This window comes from Heterocephalus glaber, unplaced genomic scaffold (genome assembly GCF_053883595.1).
Source record: "Heterocephalus glaber isolate CG9 unplaced genomic scaffold, H.glaber_assembly_v1.0 deba00000546, whole genome shotgun sequence".
Classification (NCBI taxonomy): Eukaryota; Metazoa; Chordata; class Mammalia; order Rodentia; family Bathyergidae; genus Heterocephalus; species Heterocephalus glaber.
In genome coordinates, this window is record NW_028258147.1 from 8,528,191 (window position 1) to 8,550,368 (window position 22,178).

At 34.0% G+C, this 22,178-nt stretch overlaps 1 protein-coding gene across 4 annotated transcripts in view; it reads left to right on the forward strand.

Moving 5' to 3' along the window:
• Znf800 (zinc finger protein 800) overlaps window positions 1-22,178 on the forward strand; it is a 53,669-nt gene that overhangs the window by 16,596 nt on the left and 14,895 nt on the right. For 2 of the 4 annotated variants that reach the window (XM_021237545.2, XM_021237546.2), the window contains exon 5: window positions 1,895-3,587. In XM_021237545.2, coding sequence (XP_021093204.1) covers window positions 1,895-3,587 — 1,693 coding nt within the window. Of the gene's footprint in view, window positions 1-1,894; window positions 22,141-22,178 lie in introns of those variants that run through there. The other 2 variants (XM_004856412.3, XM_087204572.1) reach the window with 2 other exon arrangements.

The window sequence follows — 22,178 nt, forward strand, 5'->3', positions numbered from 1 at the left end:
AGGTTAGATTTATGAGTATGATTTATTTGGATTAAAATATTGGATATTATTTTTGAATGTTTATATGGGACATAATTTATATTCAGGATATCTGTAATTCAGAATATTGATGCTATTTTGAAGGGAGCAATTTCTGGTATTTTTCCTTTTTACATCTTTGATAATTTGTTACCAAATATGATTGATCACTTACTTAGATTTCCATTAAGTGGATGAGAATGTTGGAAATAAAGAGCAAAGAGTGAGTAAATTAGTTGATTTTTTTGGGAATGGTAGAGAACATTAGAAAATCTTTATTAAACTTTCTAGTGTTTTCTGAGTCTTGATTTGAAAATCAGTTTTGTTCTCAGCAAAATTTAATTTACCAAAATTCAGTTTTGTCACTTACTTGAGGTCAGAATAGCTGTTTGTGATGAAGGCACGTAGAAGAGTAAGAAAGTCTTCGTGGATTTAAATGTTTGTTAAGTGTATTGTTCTTGTATTGTTAGCAGTGTGTATAATGGTATTATTTTCTTGCTTTAAATAACGAATTCTTTTAAAAGACTTTAATAGGTTACTTTTTATTCAGGGATTCAACTCTGTGGACTTACAAAATATAGAACTTATTTGACATTCTGATACCATAGATGCCTTAGAGATCTCATGTGTTTCAACTTAAACTTTTTTTTTCTGGTACCGGGGATCGAACTCGGGTCCTTACGCTTGCGCAGCAGGCAGTGAACCCACTGAGCTAAATCCCCGGCTCCTCAACTTAAACTTTTTGGCATGGGGATGAAATGCAAACTTCAAATATCAAAGTACTTCTTTACTTACTACTATGAAATTGGTTTAAAGTATGTTACATGATATAGAAAGATGAATATTTTGTATTTGTCCATAATTTTCTACTACTGTTTGATACTACTTTACGTCTTTTTATCAGGTGTATAAATTATAGTCCATAGCAAAATTAGTTTTAAATTTAACCTTTTAATTAAAATATTAGTAGAAACTTAACTTATTTCTTGGTAGTTATTCTTTGTTATATTTTGATTCTGGAGTTCTTATATCATGAAATAGATAAATGGATTTGGCATATTATTGCGTACTCCTTTTGGCAATTCTACAAACACTTTTGTGAAAGTATTACCCTTATAGACACTACTTTATCCATTTTAAAAAGAAAGACAAGTAGACTAGAGGAGCTATAATGAATAATTTTTTGAGTTCTAAATAGATGCTAGATTTAATTATGTATTTGTGGCTAGATTGTAGAATTGTATGTGGAAACTAATATTAGACAACTGTTACAGTAGGATATTTGGTTGCCTAAAGAGGGTATAGTACTGTACAATTAATAAACAAAAGTAGCTCTCTTTTGGGGATAAAAGTATAGTTTTTAACCCTTTGTTTTAGTAAGATTGTATCATGTTGACAGTAGTATTTAATTTAACAAATACATGCATATATATATTACTGTTCATGTTTTTATAATTGCTTAGAAACCTTTTTCATTTCTGTAAAATACTTAGATGTATCTATATGATTAGACTACATTATTTGTTAAGGATTACAGTAATAGAAATACTGTTGTGTTTTACATAAAAACTTTATATAGTAACATTCTTCATGATTATAAGAAGTTATAAGAAATTTGAATGCTTTTGCTAGTCTAAAACGGGCTAAAAATATATAGTGCTGTATTTATTAAGACATCCATGTACTTGTAAAAAAGGGTGCTTAGAAGTAGCTCTTCAGATTGTACCTTTCTTAACATTTGTGTACTGTAATGAGGACTTAAAAGCAAATTTTAGTTTAGCTAATGCTAGGTTTTATCATAAAATATTTAAAAATATTAGAGGACTACAACAGGCCAGTTATTTCAGATTAAAATGTTTTTTTTTTTTCTTAACAGACCTTCCTGACGTAAATGATAAACAAAGCCAAGCCATAAATGATCTCCTAGAAGCCATATATCCAAGTGTGGACAAACGAGAATATATCATTAAGCTAGAACCCATAGAAACTAATCAAAATGCAGTATTTCAGTATATTTCAAGGACTGATAATCCTACTGAAGTCACAGAGTCAAGCAGTACTCCTGAGCAAACTGAAGTTCAAATACAGGAAACCAGCACTGAGCAGTCTAAAACAGTAACAGTTACAGACACAGAGGCAGAAACTGTAGAACCTCCTCCTGTTGATATTGTTGCTGATGAAGTTGCACCAACATCCGATGAACAACCTCAGGAATCACAGCCTGACCCAGAAACTTCTGACAATTCTGATTTTGGTCACCAGTTGATATGTTGTCTTTGTAGAAAAGAATTCAATTCTAGACGAGGTGTTCGTCGTCACATTCGAAAAGTACACAAGAAAAAGATGGAAGAACTAAAAAAGTACATTGAAACACGAAAGAATCCAAACCAGTCCTCTAAAGGACGCAGTAAGAATGTTCTAGTTTCATTAAGTAGGAGTTGTCCAGTATGTTGTAAATCATTTGCTACAAAAGCGAATGTAAGAAGGCATTTTGATGAAGTTCATAGAGGACTAAGGAGGGATTCAATTACTCCTGATATAGCAACAAAGCCTGGGCAACCTTTGTTCCTGGATTCTGTTTCTCCTAAAAAATCTTTTAAGACTCGAAAACAAAAGTCGTCTTCAAAGGCTGAATACAATTTAACTGCATGCAAATGCCTTCTTTGCAAGAGGAAATATAGTTCACAAATAATGCTTAAAAGACATATGCAAATTGTTCACAAGATAACTCTTTCTGGAACAAACTCTAAAAGAGAGAAAGGCCCTAATAATACTGCCAACAGTTCAGAAATAAAAGTTAAAGTTGAACCAGCAGATTCTGTAGAATCTTCACCCCCTTCCATTACCCATTCTCCGCAGAATGAATTAAAGGGAACAAATCATTCAAATGAAAAAAAGAACACACCGGCAGCACAGAAAAATAAAGTTAAACAAGACTCTGAAAGCCCTAAATCAACCAGTCCGTCGGCTGCAGGTGGCCAACAAAAAACCAGGAAACCAAAACTTTCAGCTGGCTTTGACTTTAAGCAACTTTACTGTAAACTTTGTAAACGTCAGTTTACTTCCAAACAGAACTTGACTAAACACATCGAGTTGCACACAGATGGAAATAACATTTATGTTAAATTCTACAAGTGTCCTCTTTGCACTTATGAAACTCGTCGGAAACGTGATGTGATACGACATATAACTGTGGTTCATAAAAAGTCATCTCGCTATCTTGGCAAAATAACAGCCAGTTTAGAGATCAGAGCTATAAAAAAGCCTATTGATTTTGTTCTAAATAAAGTGGCAAAAAGAGGCCCTTCAAGGGACGAAGCAAAACATAATGATTCAAAACACGACGGCACTTCTAATTCTCCTAGTAAAAAGTATGAGGTAGCTGACGTCGGTATTGAAGTAAAAGTCACAAAAAACTTTTCTCTTCACAGATGCAATAAATGTGGAAAGGCATTTGCTAAAAAGACTTATCTTGAACATCATAAGAAAACTCATAAGGCAAATGCTTCCAATTCACCTGAAGGAAACAAAACCAAAGGCCGAAGTACAAGATCTAAGGCTCTTGTCTGGTGAGGAACAGTTACAGAGTTTTGCTTTTTTCTCCCCATCGAACTAAAAAAAAAACCATTTGACCATAATTTATAGCTGGTTCCATTTTAACACATATTTGCTTCCATATGTCTTATGGCAGTGGGAACTGCAAGAGTAATGTGCATATTGCATTTACCTCTTCAGTGACCTTTATTCCAGTGGCTTGAGAACAAAAGTAACTTCAGAATTTACCTTCCACAAGACAATGCAATGTAGTTATAGGTAGATGACATAGGGTCAGTGCTTTCCTTTTAATGTTGTAAAAAATATGCATTTATTTTGGCTTATGTTTACAGTAGAAATCTGTTTAACTAACTTTGCACAGGTTTAATTTGATTCAGTGACTTAGTCTACTAATTCATGCATTGTAGGAAAGTTAAATACATTAGAAGGAATTTGTGAAGGCAATAATTATAGGAAAAAAACTTTTGAGGCACTGTAATTATTGTAAAAATTAATTTGTGATGGCTGAATAAAGTGCTGCACTTAGAAAAAAAAAAAATCCCCAAATTGAATTTAGAATGAGTAGCATTTATTATTTACTTCTAACAATGCTTCCAGGCAAAGGGGGAAAGTTGGCAAACAAAAGTTTGGATTTTTTCCTTCTCCTTGGGAGTGTGTGTTAGTGACTGCTTTTTAGTTTTGATCTGTTGAAAAAAATGATTATTTAGGTCCAGATACTCTTTATTTTTCCCTTTCTGTTTAATAAACCATTTTGGTGATCACTTCAACATAGTTACTATTACGTAGGGTTTTTTTTTTTGGTTGGTTGTGCATTGCAAGAAAAGTAAAATCCCTATTTGAAAGAGAGAGAAATCTTACTTTTTAAAGGTTTTAGGACAAACGTAGGTTTTAAAAATACATTGTAAACTAAGAAATAGACTCCTTGTATTCATTTTTGAAAATCTAAATATTTTTAAGGTTTACCTTTAGCACCTGTTTCCCTTGTTGTAAGGCTTTTAATGTATTTAATAAGTATTAAGTTAGTCTTAGATTCAGGTTCTAAAGCAAAATTCTTAGTTTGAGGGCTGAGTAGATTAAATATTACTGTGGTTTGATTATCACACATTTTATTTGTGTGAAAAATTTGAGATGAAACCATCCTTTAGAAGTTACTTACTCTTGTATAATTTTAAGACCAAGATTTAATGGTAAACTCAAAAAGTATTCATTTATTCCTATTTCTCCTCAGATAACTTCAAGTGATGTGTGAAAAGGTTTGGAGTTCATGTTTGTGGAAAGACTTTAAATTGGTGTTAGAACCACTAAACATCTTCACATGGTACTATGAGGAAAAAAAGGAAAAAAGTTTTATAAATTTTCAACTGCTGTTTTCTGACTAAAATAATAACCATCTAACTACTTGTTTCTAAAGCAGTGCCTATTTTCCAGCACTTTTAAAGTAGTTGTGGCATTACGTATCATCATCAAGTCTTATCAGCTAACCACCTTGACTTTGTGCATTTGTTCTACAAAAATGTTGCAAATTTTATTTCCCAAATAGTGTTGATTAATAAGATCAACGACCTGAGGAAAATACCTGTTTTAATTCACAGAAACTACTGTATATCTTAGTGATTTTAGTTTTGTTTCACTTTATTTGAAAAAATTTTCATCTGGATTGAACAGATATATGGTTTTCTAGTGAGTATATGTTAGGAACAAAAGAAAAATTAGTATCAACACATTATAAATATTTAGTCTACTAAATATTTGTGATAATTTTTACATCCATTTATCTCTAACTTGTTCTCTAGCACTTAAATGTTTGAAAGTTTTATTCTAAAATATATAATACAGGAAAGTTACTGCTCATTTTCATACATGGGTCATATTTTAAATTTCTAAACATTGAGGTTTTTATGAAAAGTAAACATTTCCCTATTTTTCTTTACGTTTTATATAAAGCACTTTAATGATAGATGCAGCCTTATTTTTCAATTTTTTTTTTTAAGACCACACATTTACTAATGTTAATATGAAGGCAGTAAATAGCTTACTGATATTTTATGGATGCAGACAATCCATGCACAACCACTTCTTATGATACTAGCTAATTTACTTAAATATTTTTAAAAAGGAAGGTGGGGCGCAAACCCTGATTTTTTTCCTCCCAAGAAAAAATTTAAATAACCACTTTAGATACATTTGATTCCTACTGTAAAATTTAGATAATAATGAATTCTTATCCATTTTTGTAATCAAGATTTTAGGAAAAACAAGTACATCCATATGAAATTTTGGGCAGGTTTTTTTGTGTATCAATATTTTGTACTTTTTAGGGAATATTTTATTTTTCAGTAATGTGTGTCATTATAATTTTAAAAGGTACAGCAGAAAATATACCATGTTTTTATATAGGTTCACACCTGTACTTAGAAGGGAAGCTTTCCATCTATATACTTTTTGTATAAAATTATAAAATGTTGAAGATCCACACGGTCATAATAAAATGCTTCTATAGCTAGAAAAACATTTACCCTTCTCAGTGCTTTGCACTAAACTATACTGTGAAAGGAAATTAGAAAGACTGTAATTGTTGCTGGAAATGTTCTATATTGAATGTACATGTTCTTGTTGGAAAAAATGTACTATATGAGATGGAAATAAACCAGACAAAGTTATTTCAGCTAAATGTGCTTCAACAAAGGTGCATTGGTTGAAATTTAAAATGCTTTATTATCAAATTTAAACTTAGTGATTTTGAGCAGACACTTGAATTATATACAGATAGTTTTATTTTTAAGAAGTAGAATAATGATTGCTCTTTAAAAGCAGATTACATTTAGGGACTAAATGCATAGGTGGTATTTCATTTATAAACCATCTTTATTATTGCACATTATTAAACCTATATGTTTGACTTTTGCAAGGTGTTATCTTTTATGTATTCTTACACACAAGACATATCTGAAAGATTTTCCAGACTTAAGTACCAATAACTAGTGAGAAGAGTAGGATTCCTAAAAAGTTTAGGGTAGCTCTTTGCTGCACCCTCTCATGTCTAAGACATCCTTTTCCACTCTGCTTTCCTTAAATGCTATCTGGAAGAGATAAAAACAGACTGATGTTGGAAGAGTGGACCCCAGCTGCTGAAAGTTCCTTACTCTACCCACCAGTTTCTGCAGAACCATTCACAGGATGTCTCCTCTTTAATAATTGTTGGGCCTCAACAGGACTTTAGAAGGAGAAAATGAGGGTTCCAGGGACCAAAAGATTTCATCTGAGTATGTAGAATGAATTGCACTGTATCAGGACTTGCCTAAATTAGAAAGGCCTAGAGAGATTAGGAACATTTTATCATAATAGCCAAAAGAATGGATCATGGCAGTCATAAAAGAGGCTACACTGGGACCAGTTTAGAAAAATAGAACAAACAAGAAATAGAACAAATGTTCTTCCTAATCCTTTCTGATCTTTGTCTTTACTTTGACTATCATTTCAGAGACTCAGGACAAGAGGCCTAAGAAATTTGTACTGGAAGCTTTTCTGCACATAGCTTTTCTACATATAAACAAATATTTATATGGTTTATTGTAGTAAGGAGTAAATAGATAACGAGCCTTCAGAAATTGCTTGTTTAATATTAATACCTGTCTCTGGCCTTAAGTTTTGTCCACTTTTGCTGTTATCTGATCAGTAAAGAATTTTTCCTTAGAATTCAACTTCTTTTCTAAAGATGCTTTCCATTGCTAAGTATGGTAGAAGAGGAGAAAGCAGTAATGGGTGTAGCTTTGCCTTTTAACTTCTGAGTTTGGGTGGTACAAGTGGATAAGGTTTGGCTGACGAGATAAGTGTTCCTTAGAACCTGGAGATAGACCTTGAATACACAACCACCTTTTTTTGTTGTTGTTCATGCCTCTGTTCCCCCTTCCTCTTAATCCTTTAACAGGAAAACTTTTGAAAAAAATGTGTAAATTCCTCATCCTTAATATTTGAGCCTAATTTTGTATATGTGAACTAAGTTTTTGGTTACAGATTGCTTTTATTATTGAAAAGTTTTTTAAGGAAATATTTGTTATATTGTTTTATGGATGATACTCAGTTTGCTTTACAACTATGGGTGCAGTACAAAGTTTTGTGACTGGGCATAGAAAGAATTTCCCCATAGGAGGTGTGGCAAATATATGCGGAAATAGGCACAAATGGATATCATGCCCTGTTGTAGAGTTGCAGATCTTTTCAGTTAGCGTGACTCTTGAGGCCAATTGAAGATACATGCAGCACAGTGGGCTGTGCTCTTAGTCAAAATCCTTCTGCACTATTGTTTCACCTCTCTCTGACTTTAAAAGCTAAAAGGATCAGCAATAATTTAGCTGATGTTGGAAGAGTGGACCCCAGCAAAATATGTAGGTGCATCTTCTGGTTGGAAAAAAGCCCAAAGTTGGAGGTTTTGCTGTTTGTCCCATTTAGCAGGATTAGTTTGTCTAACTATGTTTTTGATGTCACAGACTATATCTGAAAAGTTCTTAAAATGCCTAGCAGTTTTTCATGTATACCTTGGCACTTTAAATATATGTTTGAAAATGGTATTAAACCAAATGGTAGCCTTTTCCATCTAAAATTGTGCTGTCACATACTTGGCGACTTTGAGTCTTAATTTCATATACTTTATTATCTTAATATCTATAGATCTTATTTATTTCAGAAAATAACATTGGTAACATTGGTATGAAAATAAAATTATTAGTAATAGCTAATAATAACACATTTGTGGAGTTCTTGTTGAATGCCAAGCACTCTGCTAACTTTACCTATATAATGCGTCTAATCCTATCAGCAATCCTAAGAAGTAAGACCTGTTTCTTCCTTATTCCTATTTTGTAGAAAGAAAAGTGAAGCTTAGGAAGGTCAGTGAGGTAATCAAGCTCACTAGCTAGTAGGAGATTTTGACAGAGTCTGTGCTCTTAGCTCAAGTTACATTTGCACATTTTGTTGTTTGCAAAGCACATTCACTATCAGGAGTTAGATTAATTGGTGAAATTTTTAGATCCACAAATTATTTCCTCTATGACATTAGTCAGGTTTACTTAACATGTTTCCCCCAGTTTGTACCACTGATGGTACACACATGACTGTCCCATCAGGCAGAATGTACCTCCTGATGTAACTGTTCCATGCTGCCCTCTGGGAGAGTCATGCATGTACCACCAGTGTTGGAGCTGCTTGGCAGCTAGACATATGAATTACAACCCCATTGTGACTGTGTTAAACATTCTGTGCTTTAATAACCTCACTGATAAAATGGGGTATATTTTACCTAATAGGTTTGTTTAGAGGATTAGATGAAAAATATTTGTAAAACACAACAGTGCCTGTCATGTTACAATAAATGTTAGATGTTATTACTAAAGTGACTCGTGTAACATACTCAAATGTAGAATTTTATTATTACCTATTAAAATTTAGATGGAAATTTGCATTAGAACAGATGTTATACATGAGATTTTTAAATGCCAATTTTGTACTTAATCAGGGGATTGACAACCAACTATTTGTTAACAGTTTCTTTTCTAGTCAGTAATTGATTATCATTCTTACAGATTTTTCATGATAGAGAATTTTAAACACATTCATTCTAAGTTAGGATTTGTTTTTATGGTTCTTCCCTAGAAAAACCCATCTGTTTGAAAATTCTCAATCTGTCCTATCACAAATATTTTTGATCATGCAGAAAATATTGACATGGAGCAAATACTAATTGAATAATACTGCCGGAATATTTTTATGAAATTAAATAAAAATAGATATGTGGCACTATTTGAAGAAAGCATTAAATTATGGGGTTTATTTCTTTGATGAATGTGTCATGGGGAGATAAAAAAGAAACCGCACTCATCAAAAGCCCTGCCCATGGTAGTCATCAGTGGCAGTATTCCAAATTTCAACTAAGGCCTTACTACAGTTAAATTATCTGTTGGGAGCATTTAATCCACACACCTGACCAATCTTTCTTGATCTTTATTTTTAAACAGTAAGGTGATGCTTTTAGAGCCTTTAGTATTCAGGGACTAGTATGATTCATATCATCAGAGAATCCTTGTACCTAGGTTTATCCCTTTATATTTTGAAATTCAGATCTCATGCTGGCATTCCTACACCTGGATCATGTGGCTTAGTGGTTCTGATACTAAAATGCTTGTATCAGGTATCTTAAGGGATATTCTTGCCACACAAAACATTGTAATGTTTAAGCAGTAGAATCAAGTGGTTAAAAAATAGCCAGTGGTTCTGCTGCCTGCCTCACAAGCACAAGGTCCCGAGTTCGATCCCTGGTACCAAAAAAAAAAAAAAAAAAAAAAATAGCCAAACCAAAATTTAAAAAGGAAGCCCACTTTGGATGCTTGATCAATATATTGGATTCTGTCCCATGGTTTTCTCTCTATAATGTGGTAACACTTTCAGGAAAAGACTATGTAATGATGTTATGTTCATATGAGAAATTGTATCAAAATGAACCTTAAGAGCATATAGTTTTCATTGCAGTGTGGGTTTTGAATATTGGACTTTGATCCTTTCTATCTGTGGCATTATACTGAAAATGTTCTGAGAAATAGAACTATGTCTTTTAGATAGACCTTCTCAGCTGTACAAGTGTGTATTTAAAAAAACAATTCAGAGCCAGGGATGTAGCTCAGTGGCGCCTCACCTGCCTGGTAAGCGCAGGATCCTGAGTTCAGTCTCGGGGCAGGCTGGGGTTGGGGGGGAATTCAAAAAGTCTTATTCAGTAGATAGGTACTGTGGCAGAAAGTACCTGCTGGTTGTGACTGGTAGCTTTTATTTTGGGTGCAAAGAAAAATGGGAGTATTTCTAAAAAAGTAAAACAGTAGGAACTCAGTGTGCGCACATGGCTGAGTTACAAGAAAAAAATTTTAGGGTAAGATTTTTAGGTAGTCTTTTAGCCAGGCATTGTTAGGGAAGAAGGTACAAGCTTCTGTAGATATTACATTGATTTCCTTGGAATGCATCCCATTTGGTTTATAGCGGTTTGAGAATTTCTGAGCATTCTCTTTTCCTTGTATGGTCAGCCTTTGAGGAAAGAAGATATGTTAGTAGGGATTGTAAAGTTTAAGGACACATTTAGTGAAATGTGTAATTTTCATCAAGTTATACTTTCTACAAAATATCTTCATAATTTTTCATAGTGGTCCTTTCTTTTCCTGACCATCTTGACTAGTGAGCTGTTGTTAAGTGTGGATTCTCAGAGAACCATTTCTCTTATTTGCCACAAAATTCTAATACATTGTGCACATGTAAGAGCAAGAACCTTTTAAAGGAGATGGTTTTGTTTCCTGTAATTGCCCTGGATGTCCTTTTAATCTGTAAGTGCACAATTGTAATGATATGGATTGTTAATTTTTAAAGTTTAGATACTTTGAAGGCCCTTCTTCCTAAAAGCGTTAGCTCAGTATCATGGTGTCCAAACCACAGATGCCACAAAATGGAAGTGAGACCCACAATGGTTGGATTGCTAGTTACCACCCAGGTTGCTATGTCATCTAGTTGCTGGTGTGTAAGTGCATGTGCACCCGTACATACAAATACTATGTTATAGTAATTTTGAGGGGAGGGGGGTTGCAAGCACAGGATTTTACTTGGTTGGTTGCTAGTAAAGGAAGGTTTGTTAGGCTTTATGTGAGGGCGATAGAAATAGCAAGGCCTTATGGGAATCTAGAAATAGTTGTACAGCTTGGCTTCACCATAATGATTTCAACTAGCTAGGTGTTATAGAAACTAGGAAGAATCAGTACAATTCTAATGACTGGGTGTGTTGCTCTCTTAGCCAGCAGTATTGCTTCTCCGTTGCTCTTAGCTCCTTTGAGACCCTGCTTTTATTTTAAACAAAAAAATTACCTCCTTATCTTCTCAATATGGTCATAACTTCCTCTACTGGTGTCTGTCTTCTGTATCTTTTAGCTACTTTCCTTCTCCATATAGTTTGAGTTCAGAGTCTTACAGGGCATATCTGATTATTTAATTAGACACATTGCCTGGTGGGCAAATCTCCCGTGCCCGGCCTCTTCATAGGTTACTGGCCAGTCTATAGATTGGCTGCTCTTAGGACAGGTGCTCTCTGGTAGTCCTATCATTTATGATCATGGTGGCAGAGTCAGTGGCATAAAATATGGCCCTGAGCTCAATAGAAGAACCTTTTGGTGAGACTCATTAAAAAAGGACAGTGCCAGAATATAATAAGCTCTGTAATACTGTATATATGCTTTTTTTTTCTTTTTAAAGACAACCTGTGGTCTTGACTGTTAGGTCGCTGCAGCATCAGCACTCCTCATGAGGAAATGTGGCAGATAGTTCTTGAATCAGTATCTGCAATTCCTTTTCTGAACTGCTGGGTGCCATTTCTATCTTTGGCTTCGTAGATTCATAGGCAGCCTAAAACTTTCACTGAGAAAGACATTTCATTTCCTGTAGCAGCATATTAGGGTATTCTTCAGTTACTGCTGTGTTTCAGACATCCACAATTATGCTGCACAGTTCATGGTTGTGATTTAGTAAATTATTGTTCCTGCTTTTCTACTTGTATTTTTGGCTTTAGAACTTGCTCTTCAATAGCTTTATGCTTTATGTCCTGTCATTCATTTCTTCAGTTGTCACTATCGAGTGTCCATCCTGTACCTGGCATTTTATTCCTTTGAAGAAAAATAAGCATATAATGGTTAAAGAATAGATTTTTCAAGGGTCATACAGACCTGACTTCAAGTCTTGACTGTTTAGTAGCAGTGTAGTTTGGGAAACTATACTAATCAGTGTCTTTGATACTACAGTGATCAATGCCTTTTTAGACTTTGTTTTTGTGTGTGTGTGTGTCTATAAAGTGATAATGTTAGAATCTCCCATATAAGTAGGTTTATTATGGGAATATGTATTACTAGCACAATACCTCATTTAAGTAAGGACACATAAAATATTTATAACTGTTGTAGTGTACTAAAATTGGTGTCAATTTGTTGCTGAAATATTTTCTAGCACTTAGTTCCTGGCTATCTTGCTTTGGCATTTGATGTTCATTGCCTTTTTGTTGGCATTAATCCCACCATTTAATGAAAAGTCAGATGCAACATCTGTGATAAAACCAAGATACACAGCAGTTCATTGAGTTAGAATATACCATTATTTTATAAACCTTTAATCTGTGCCTGGAGCTTGATGTCATTGGCAGAACTATTTGTTAATTGTTCAGTAATTTACTGACCTTTTTGATATTTTAGTTTTTCATTAGTATCTTACTGAACGATATATAGTTTTGAGTATTGAAACTCAGGGCATCTCTCTCTCTTTTTCAGTAAACATTTAGGTTGTGGATACCTAACCTTGCACTTACAAGCAAGAATTATGTCTTGTCTTTGTGTACAGTGCTTTTCAGTGTCCTCTCACATAAAGACTAAGAATATTGAAGTAAAAAAAGAAGGCAAGAATAGTACATTAGTTATCTTCAGGCTTATCAGTAGTCCTCAGTCTGTCTTTGCTTTTACTTCTTTTCTCATTGCTTTATCTTCTAAAATGTAGAGCTTCTCTACCTTTGAGTTCATTTCTGTATCTCATAGCCTTTGTTACCTGCTTTGTGTGAGCCTTCTGGCTTCTTCCATTATTATTAAGTATTGGTGGCAAGTTCAAACCAACAGCATTGCTGTATTGACCATATTAATTGGATAATATTTTTAAAGATTTACCTTTAATTCATGCCTGTTGAATTCTGTGAAATGCAGCTCAGGTCATCTCAGTAAACCAAACTTAATCTTCCGTTTCAAACTTGTTTCTCCCTTGTGTGTTCCTTTAGTTTTCACCCTACCCTCCCAATTACTTAGGCTAATTAAAATCCTGGAAAATACCATGACTTCTTTCCTTTACACTCTACTTAATCAGTGATCAGTGCCTCTGAATTTTTTTTATATGTGGTTCTTTCTTGCCATCTTTACCTCCAGTAGTTTAGTGTGGATTCTTATCTCTTACCTTCTATTGTAATAGTCTCCTAGTCAGTTGCTATCTCTTTAGATTCTAAAACTGTCTTCCATGCTGCTGCCAGAACTCTTCCTAAAGCACAGATCTGTTTTTACCATATGCTTGCTTAACTAATTTACTCATTCTTCATGTCTCAGTTGAAATATCCTGTCTTCCCTGAATTTCTGTTTGATGTACCATTTCTCTTATCTAATATAGTTTGTATATTATGCTTATACTGTATTTGTGGCATTCATTTGTTTAATATCTGTCTTCCCATTGAAGAGATTTATGTAAGGGACCAGGGAGTTAGGCAGAACCTGTGCCAATCCTTGGGACAGGGTAATGCCTAAAAACTATTGACTGACTAGATGGATGATAACTTAGCAATACTGGAAAATACAAAGGAGATAGCAAAGACGGAGAAATTACAGGGTCATAGAACTTTCCTACATTCTCACAGACCTTGCTCGGTAGTTACGTCCTTTTAAAATAGTAATGGCTTTTTTCTTTATGCTTTGTGAAATGTTTTCCCCTAAGGATGAGAATTAAATGGAAATCAACACTTACATTATTCCACACTCACATTTTAGTGAAGGCTCTGAGGACCTTTTCTTTTTATTTCTGTGCATTTTCTCCAGAAAACTTTTTGGAAAAGGTGGCTCTTAATTTGGGGTATGGAGTAATCATATCTCTGTGGAACTTGGATATTCCATTAAGACAGCGGCTCCATATGGAGCATTCCATATGTAGAGTCCTATTTACTTATTAGCATCTTAAGAGATGGTCTATTTAAATTGATATTGCAGTCAGTAGCAGCTTACCTTAAGTTTTAAAGCTTAAAAACAAAACTGTTAAGTGAGAACCTTTGCAAAAAATACAGCTTCCGGGCTGGGGATTTAGCTTAGTGGTTCCGACGCTTGCATGGCAAGCGCAAGGACCCGAGTTTGATCCCCTGTACCAAAAAAAAAAAAAAAAAAAAAAAAAATACAGCTTCCTTCTTAAATAAACTGAACTTGTTCATCCAGAGTCATAAAGAAAGATAAACTTGAGTCTTTTGTAGGAAAATGGATACTCCTTGAGACCATAATGTTAAATGAAATAAATCAGACACATAAGCTCAGATATCACACATTTTCTCATATAGAAACCCAAATTATAAACAAAGCAAAATAAAAGATAATAAAAAGTAGGGAGGGAGATCTTAAATGGATCAAGAGATGGAGGGAGGGGGGAGGAAGGGGAGAGTAAGGGGATGCAAAAAGGAATTAAGATGTGTTACATACATGTACCAGTACCACACAAGGAATGTAAACATGAACTGCAAACATATACTAATAACAAAAAGAAGAGGTTAAATTTGGAACATGTGGATTGAATAAATGCTTATGGAATGCATGAATTTGTTTCATTGGTTAAACTTAATCGGTCATTTAAATTTATCTTCTCATTAATCCACTTATTCATCCATCTATACTTGGCAACTACTTTATGCCAAGAACTGTAGCAAGCCTTTAGGATTTAAAGAAAGATAAAAGTTGATCACTGTCAAGAAGTTTTAATATTTAGACTTTTTTCATGTCTTTCATCTGAGATGCACATTGAACTGTCTATTGGATATTTTCTTGTGATTGTTAGTCACTGTATCAAAAACTGAATTTGTCTTCTTTTTAAATCTGTATTTTTTTTTATATTCTCTTTCTTATACAGGTATCCCACATTATTCAAGCTAGAAATAGAAGAGTCATTCTTGCCTTCTTTGCACCTCCAAAACACAGCATTTCATTCTCTTAGCCTGGTATTTCTACTTCTTTAGGATCTCTTGAGTCTGCCCACTTTCTTCCTTTGCCCTAGCTCTTTCTATTTAGATCATCTTTATCTCATACCTGTACTAGCACTAAAGTAATGGCTAAGTGACCCCTCCTCCACTTTGCTCCTCCTTTGGTTCATTACCCTATGCTGAAGCCAGAGTGATTTTTCTAAAGTATAGGTTATCTTTTATCTGAAATGCTTTGAGACCAGCAGTAATTCAGATTTTGGATTTTTTTTTTAACTCTAGAACATTTGCATTTACTTAATGAGATATCTTGATGAAGCAACCCAAGTCTAAACATGAAATTTATTGTTTTATATACATCACATAGCCTGAAGGTAATTTTATATAGTACTTTTAGTGTGCCTGAGTTTTGACTATGACCTGTCACATGAAATCAGGTGTGGAATTGTCTACTTGTGTCAGTCGTGTCAGCTTTCAAAAAGTTCTGAATTTTGGAGTCTATCTAATTTTGGATTTTGGGGTTAGGCATGGTCAGCATGTATTTTATGCCAATTACCCAGTTGATTTGATGGGTTAACCAGAATCACCTGATTATATAAACTAGAGAATCTCAAATTTTAACATAATATAGATCATATAGGACCTAATTAAGATGCAGATTCTAACTCAGCAGGTTTGGGCTGAGTCCTAAGATTTTCTGGTTCCAACAAGCTCTCATGGGATGTCCATGCTGCTGACCTGTAATCCATACTTTGAGCAATAAAGACCAAACCCCCTATATTTTTAAAAATTGAGTTTTAAAAAAAGTGTGGTATACCTGTACTTAATCCTTTTTAGTTCAGAATAGTTTTGGATATTATTTTTTCATTAAGGTTTCAACACACATAGGGTGAACCATTGTCCTTTTTTTTTCATGACCATCAAATGTATGGTAAGCGTGAATCTGAAAGTAATTTCTCATTTCTGACCTTCCTGTCAGCTATAATCCTTTGAGGCCAAATAAAGGCCTTTATAGGTAGAGCAGGTTGTTGGTTCAGAGACCCCATTGCTGTTTAAAAAAATAAAAACAGCTTGACCCTCAGAAGATTGTATGTACTTTATTTTCAGTACAATACTGTTGGAGGTAGATGTGTTTATTGGCCTTTAGTTGTTAGCTGACAATTTTGGTTTTTGATAAGCACTATTTTTAACATACCTTTATTTAAAAAAATCTGATTTGCTTTCATGTCCTCTTCATGTGACTTATAATTTGGTGTGTTCAATATGGAGATCTATAGAGATGGAAAGTAAGCCAAATTTTACAGAGACTAACTATAGGAAGCTGAAGGAATCTGGGGCTATGATATGTGACAGGAACTGTTGTGACTACAGTTAATTTGGGGGCTGTGGATTGTGGCAGCAAGGTTTGTTTACCTGTTATTAACGCATAGGTGGTGTCTTAGGCATGCAGGCAAACAGGTACTTGCTAGGTCAAATTAAGCCAGAAGCCTTTTTAGCCTCTTGAGTGATGCAAGCCTTTGTATCACATTAATTAAAGAGTTTGCTACTTGTAGAACTAGTTATGTTTGAAATGAGTTATTTGTTTGACTTTTAAAGATTGAAAATTTCAGTTTAAACTTTATTGAATAGAAGATGAAATTGTTTAAAATATCAGGAAAGATTAGTAATAATAAATTATCTTTTTCTGTAAAGCTTTATTTAGGTATCAGAAGTCAAAGAATTTGATGAGTAGTCTTCAGGTTTTGCTGTCTTAGCTGACTTGCTTCATTAGACATGCTGAGCTTTAGCTTTGGGCCAGGCAGAGTTCATTGCTAGGATTATAGAGATAAGCCACAGTTCTTCCTCTCAGGTACTTTGGGAGAGGAATGCATTATAAGGAAACAGAGGTAGAATACAGTATTAAGGCACTCTGAGGGTTTTGAAAAGGCTTCTCATAATTCCTAGACTCATGCTTGAGTTTTGAGAGAAGTGGACCAAGTTTCTAGGGAGGTAGAAACAGACATAAAACTGCATACAGATTAAGGGAAGGACTATGAGACAAGGCAGTAGCCAAATTAAAAAGCATCTTATGGACCAAGTAACTAGTTTGAATTATGTTTTCAAGATTAGGGGTAGCTGTTGAAGGATTTTAAACAAAGATATCTTGTGGCACTGAGACTAAATTGGAGTGAGACACAGGTAAGATTTGTGGTGGGAAATCACTTAAGAACCATTGTTAAAACTTTTTAAGAAGGCTTAAGTTCAGATAATGGCAATGAGACTATAGAGAAGGACATGGATAAAATAATAATTTCGAAGCAGAACTTAATCCCTATGCCTCTGATCAAGGCAGCAACTGTATTCTAATGTAGGCAACAAAGCTGGGGGAAGCCATCTGAGTAACAAGATCTTGACAGAATCAGACACAGTCCATATGACAGACTATCCATAGACAGAGACTAAGAGTCTTAAGGGGGAAAAAGATGCTCTAAAAGGTTAAACAGGTGATTGAAGTATATTAATTTTACTTTGTAAAGCTGCATATTTTCACCTGGTAAATTCTTTACAGTTAATAAAAGGTAGGTCTTGCATTGTCTTATATGTTCCTTTGGCCCTAAGTGGTTCTTCCCTTTTTACCTCTTCTGAAGAACATACCATAGTGATCTAGCGGTATAGAAAGCAACGAGAATTTAAATGGAAAATTTTGTTCCATTAAGACAGAAATGAAGCAGTCTATTCACCACCCCACCCCACCCCTCCTGTGGTCCTTAGGAGTATATGTGGGATGACTTTTGAGTAATCAGCCCTGCTTGCAATTGAGAATGCTGACAATTAATACAAAATATGTAAGTCCATATACCTTTTGAGGTATCCAGATTTTTTGATGAAAAATCTGCCTTTAAAAGAAAAATTCTCAGGAAACTGAGAATCTGTGAAATTTTAGTTGAGTAAATTTTATGGGTGAGTTATGACTCCTAAAAACACATCAGTAATAGAGATGCTGACAGACCTGAATTGGAGGAGGATAGCTATAATAAAGTAACTTTTTGTTATTCCTGTATGATCTATAGTAAAATGGGGTGGGGGAGAGGACGACCCTGCCGTTTTCCATTCTGATGCTTTGAAAATACTTTTTTTGTTTTGATGTTTGAACTTCAATGGATAATATGTATTAGGATAGAAGCTCATCACATAACACAAAGCACAAAGCACAGTGCTGTGGTACAGAGGTATATTATCCATAGACTTTTCCTAAATACCTATTTCAGACCTTTTTAATTAAACACTGATTTTTCTTCATCAAGCCTCTATATACCAGTTTATTATTCAGTAACTCACTTCATACATTATTGATAAAGGGAATTGTGTATTTAGGTTTTTGAAGTATTGTAATGAAAATGGATAGTAGAGTTGAATTTTGGGATACATGCTTTCTGTGTTGAGGTCCATTTGTTTAATTGCCTTCTTGATATTTGTTATTTATTTTCAAGATACATTTTGTTTAAAAATTTTTTGGAATGTTTTATCAGTATGTTACCAATAACAACAACACACACTCGTGATAATGACTATCTTTGAGTTTATATTGTGTATTTTACTGAAAGTTAAGTGGTTATATATTATTCTCTTAGATGTATAAGATCACTGAAATCACTGAGAGATAGAAGATCGTTTTTACTTTGTTTTGACATTTTTTCATGTAGTAAACCCCACAGCATTCTATTTCATCAACCAGACCCAATCCATACTAGCAATGGAAAAGTAAAACTGGTACCTCTTGATTTCCTGGTTTTGTGATTTTTTTGGGGGGTGGAGCTGACTCCTTCGTCTGAAGGTTGTGATAGGAAATAATATATGCCTGCAAGAAAATACAGGAGGAGGTTGTCAAGCGTCCTGTAATTTTTCTCGTGCCTTCGGGTCCTACCCTATTAAAGAGTTGGATCCAGATTCATCTTATCTTGTATTTGAGCCTAGTCAGCCAGTTTTGATAGAGTACCAGCATGTCATTGCTTCTATATAGTAATCTATAAAGAAAATTTGGCAACCCAATATTTGAAAAACAATTTCTAACAGAACCAAAGTATGACTAAAATTTGTAATACCTACTACTACTAGTACTGTGACCATTATCATCCTACTAGAACTGACTTCCCTTCACATTGTCTATGCAGTCACTGTCACTTTGCTTATTACATGGACATCAAAGTCCTGTTTCATCTATGAATTTATTCTTTACAGTTCCAACCCATGGAGACCTTTTCCTTTGATGACCTTGCACCATCTTTACCATTTAAATTTTATGTTCTGCCTTTGTGTTATTGCATCATTATTAATTGCAAAGTTCCCATGATTAGAATCTAAGCCCCTGGAGGTCCCAGAATAGTAGTTTTACCTTGCAGCATATAGAATTATGAGTGAATGGACCACCAGGCCTGTCCCCATTCTCTTTGTCCTGCAGATTGTCAGTGACTTTTGGTTTCCAGTGTCTTCCTCATATGTCACTTTTCTTGGTCTAAGCCTTCTATTCATCTACTCTTGTTACTTCTGGTTCTATTAGTATCTTCTGTTTAGAAAGATAATAGATGGTTTTAGGAGACTCAGGATAATTCTATGAGAACAAAGTAGTGATTTTCCAGCCCTTTTCCTATCTCAGGACCCATTTTTTAACTTACCACAAAAATCTACATCTTTATACTTTTAAAAAAATATATATTCATTTATCAGGATGTTTGGAGACATAGCCAGATTTTTACTTGATACAAAATAAAAAGAAGAGAAACATTATCAAGCTTGCACATCTGAATTTTCTTCTCAGACTTTCACTTACTATGCTGTTTTAGAACCAGCAAAGTTGTAAGTGATTATAATATATAATATAAATCACTGCAAAGTAGGGCTTACAGTTAGTTTATTTTGCTGCCGGGAATGTTGTGTACCTTCTTTTGAGCCGTAATTTTGTATAGATGCAAAATCCAGATATATAGTATAACTTCATTTTAAAAGAAAGAAAATTGAGATAAGTGATTGCACAAGATCACGTCGAGTTAATGAAGTCAAACGGAAAGTAGCTATTGGTTAAAGATTAATAGGTAATAAAATGTATATCTGAAAAAATAAAACAATATAAAGAGATGTACTATGAAAGGTAAGTTTTCTCCCTACCCCATCTCTTAGGTCTCCATTTACTTCCCCAGAGGCAAGCAGTTTCCAGTTTCTTGGGCATTCAGAAGCTGTTTTATGTATATACAACCAAATAAATATTCATTGCCCATCACACAAATTGTAGCATATACATAGTTTTCTGTACCTTGCCTTTTTCACTTGCTTAACAATATGTCTGAAAATTGTAGAGCCCAGATATTTTAATTTTTTTTCTCAGTCCATGAGCTTTCCATATTACTGTATTTTATATCATTTAGACAACTAGTTCTTCTTAACCGAATGAACAGATTATTAATTCTTTATTTCCAGGATATCATATTGAGTACCTTATATTTATCATAAGTATTTCACATTTCTTTAAGAGATCGTGGTCACTGTTTTACGATAAATCATGCTGAAGCTAAAAATTAAGAGAATTTTATATAATAGCTGTTCCTGCTAGTTACCAAAAAATAGGTGTAATTGGGACATCTACTTTTCCATTTAAGAAAAATAGAAGAGATGATGTTTTCAGGGAAACCATTTGTCTTTATATTTGTGTAAAAGCCTGTGTGGTATGTACAAAAGGATTTGTTCTAGGGCTAGTGAGAAGCAATGATGTTAAAAATACCAAATCACAAAAGTGTGTTTCATTTTCTAAAATTTTGTTTATGCAAATTACAGAAATAGTTTTTCATTTGTTTCTAAAAAGTTTGTAGCTATATATATTAATCTTGATATAGCCCATGATAAATGTACAGAAAGATACACCTTTAACTTTGAGCACTGAGGGCTTATTTTGGCCAATTTATCAGTAGAATTATTGTTTTATTTTTCAGATATTAATAGGCCCTCTTAGAACTGCTTGATTTTATGCTATAGGTACCATATAACAACAGAAAAATCCATTTAAAAATGTGTCTCATGCCACATGTTCGTGATGGGATTAAGTACATACATTTGAATTTTACTTTAATCAGGGATCTTACATTCTACCTAAAGGTGACAGTACTTCTCAGTGTATTATTTACTGGCTAATTGTGTGTGAAAATAGAGTCACTTAGAAAAAAAGTCAATCAAACCAAATGCATGTTTTCATAACAACACAATAGGTAAAATTCAGTAGTAGAACAAATCTGATTGTGTCCTGGAGGTTCGTAGCATTAGTGTAGCTTTTATGTGTGCTATCTGCACACTTGGATGCATAGTCCATTGGTTCTTACTGCATTCTAACTTTAGAATTGTTGATGTAAGATAAAGTCTGGTCAAGAATTGTGATAGGTCATGTTAGGACCCTGCTATAGTCATAGTCCTCTCTCTCATGGGAATCACTTCAGAAAACAAACTGAGAAGCACCTTAAAGCCCTAAGTAGTCATGTGTTGCAAGTATTTTGGACATCTAAAACATTTTTGAATTTATTCTTTGATAAAAGTTTGTATGTCCAATTTCTGCTTGAAAGTTTTTCTTTTCCTTGGGTGATTTATTATTTTAATAAGCAAAATAAATACTTGTTAGTGCCATTAAAAACAAACACCTTCATCCTTTGCTGTAAAAACTAAGCTCTAAATTCACAACGTGGTGGTCTGGGACATGGAGAAACAATTATTTTTTTCCTCTTTCTATCATTTCTATTTCCAACTAGATTTGTGTGTGTGTGTGTGTGTGTGTGTGTGTGTGTGTGTAAAATCACATGGAACTGTAGTTCAGAGAAGGCGC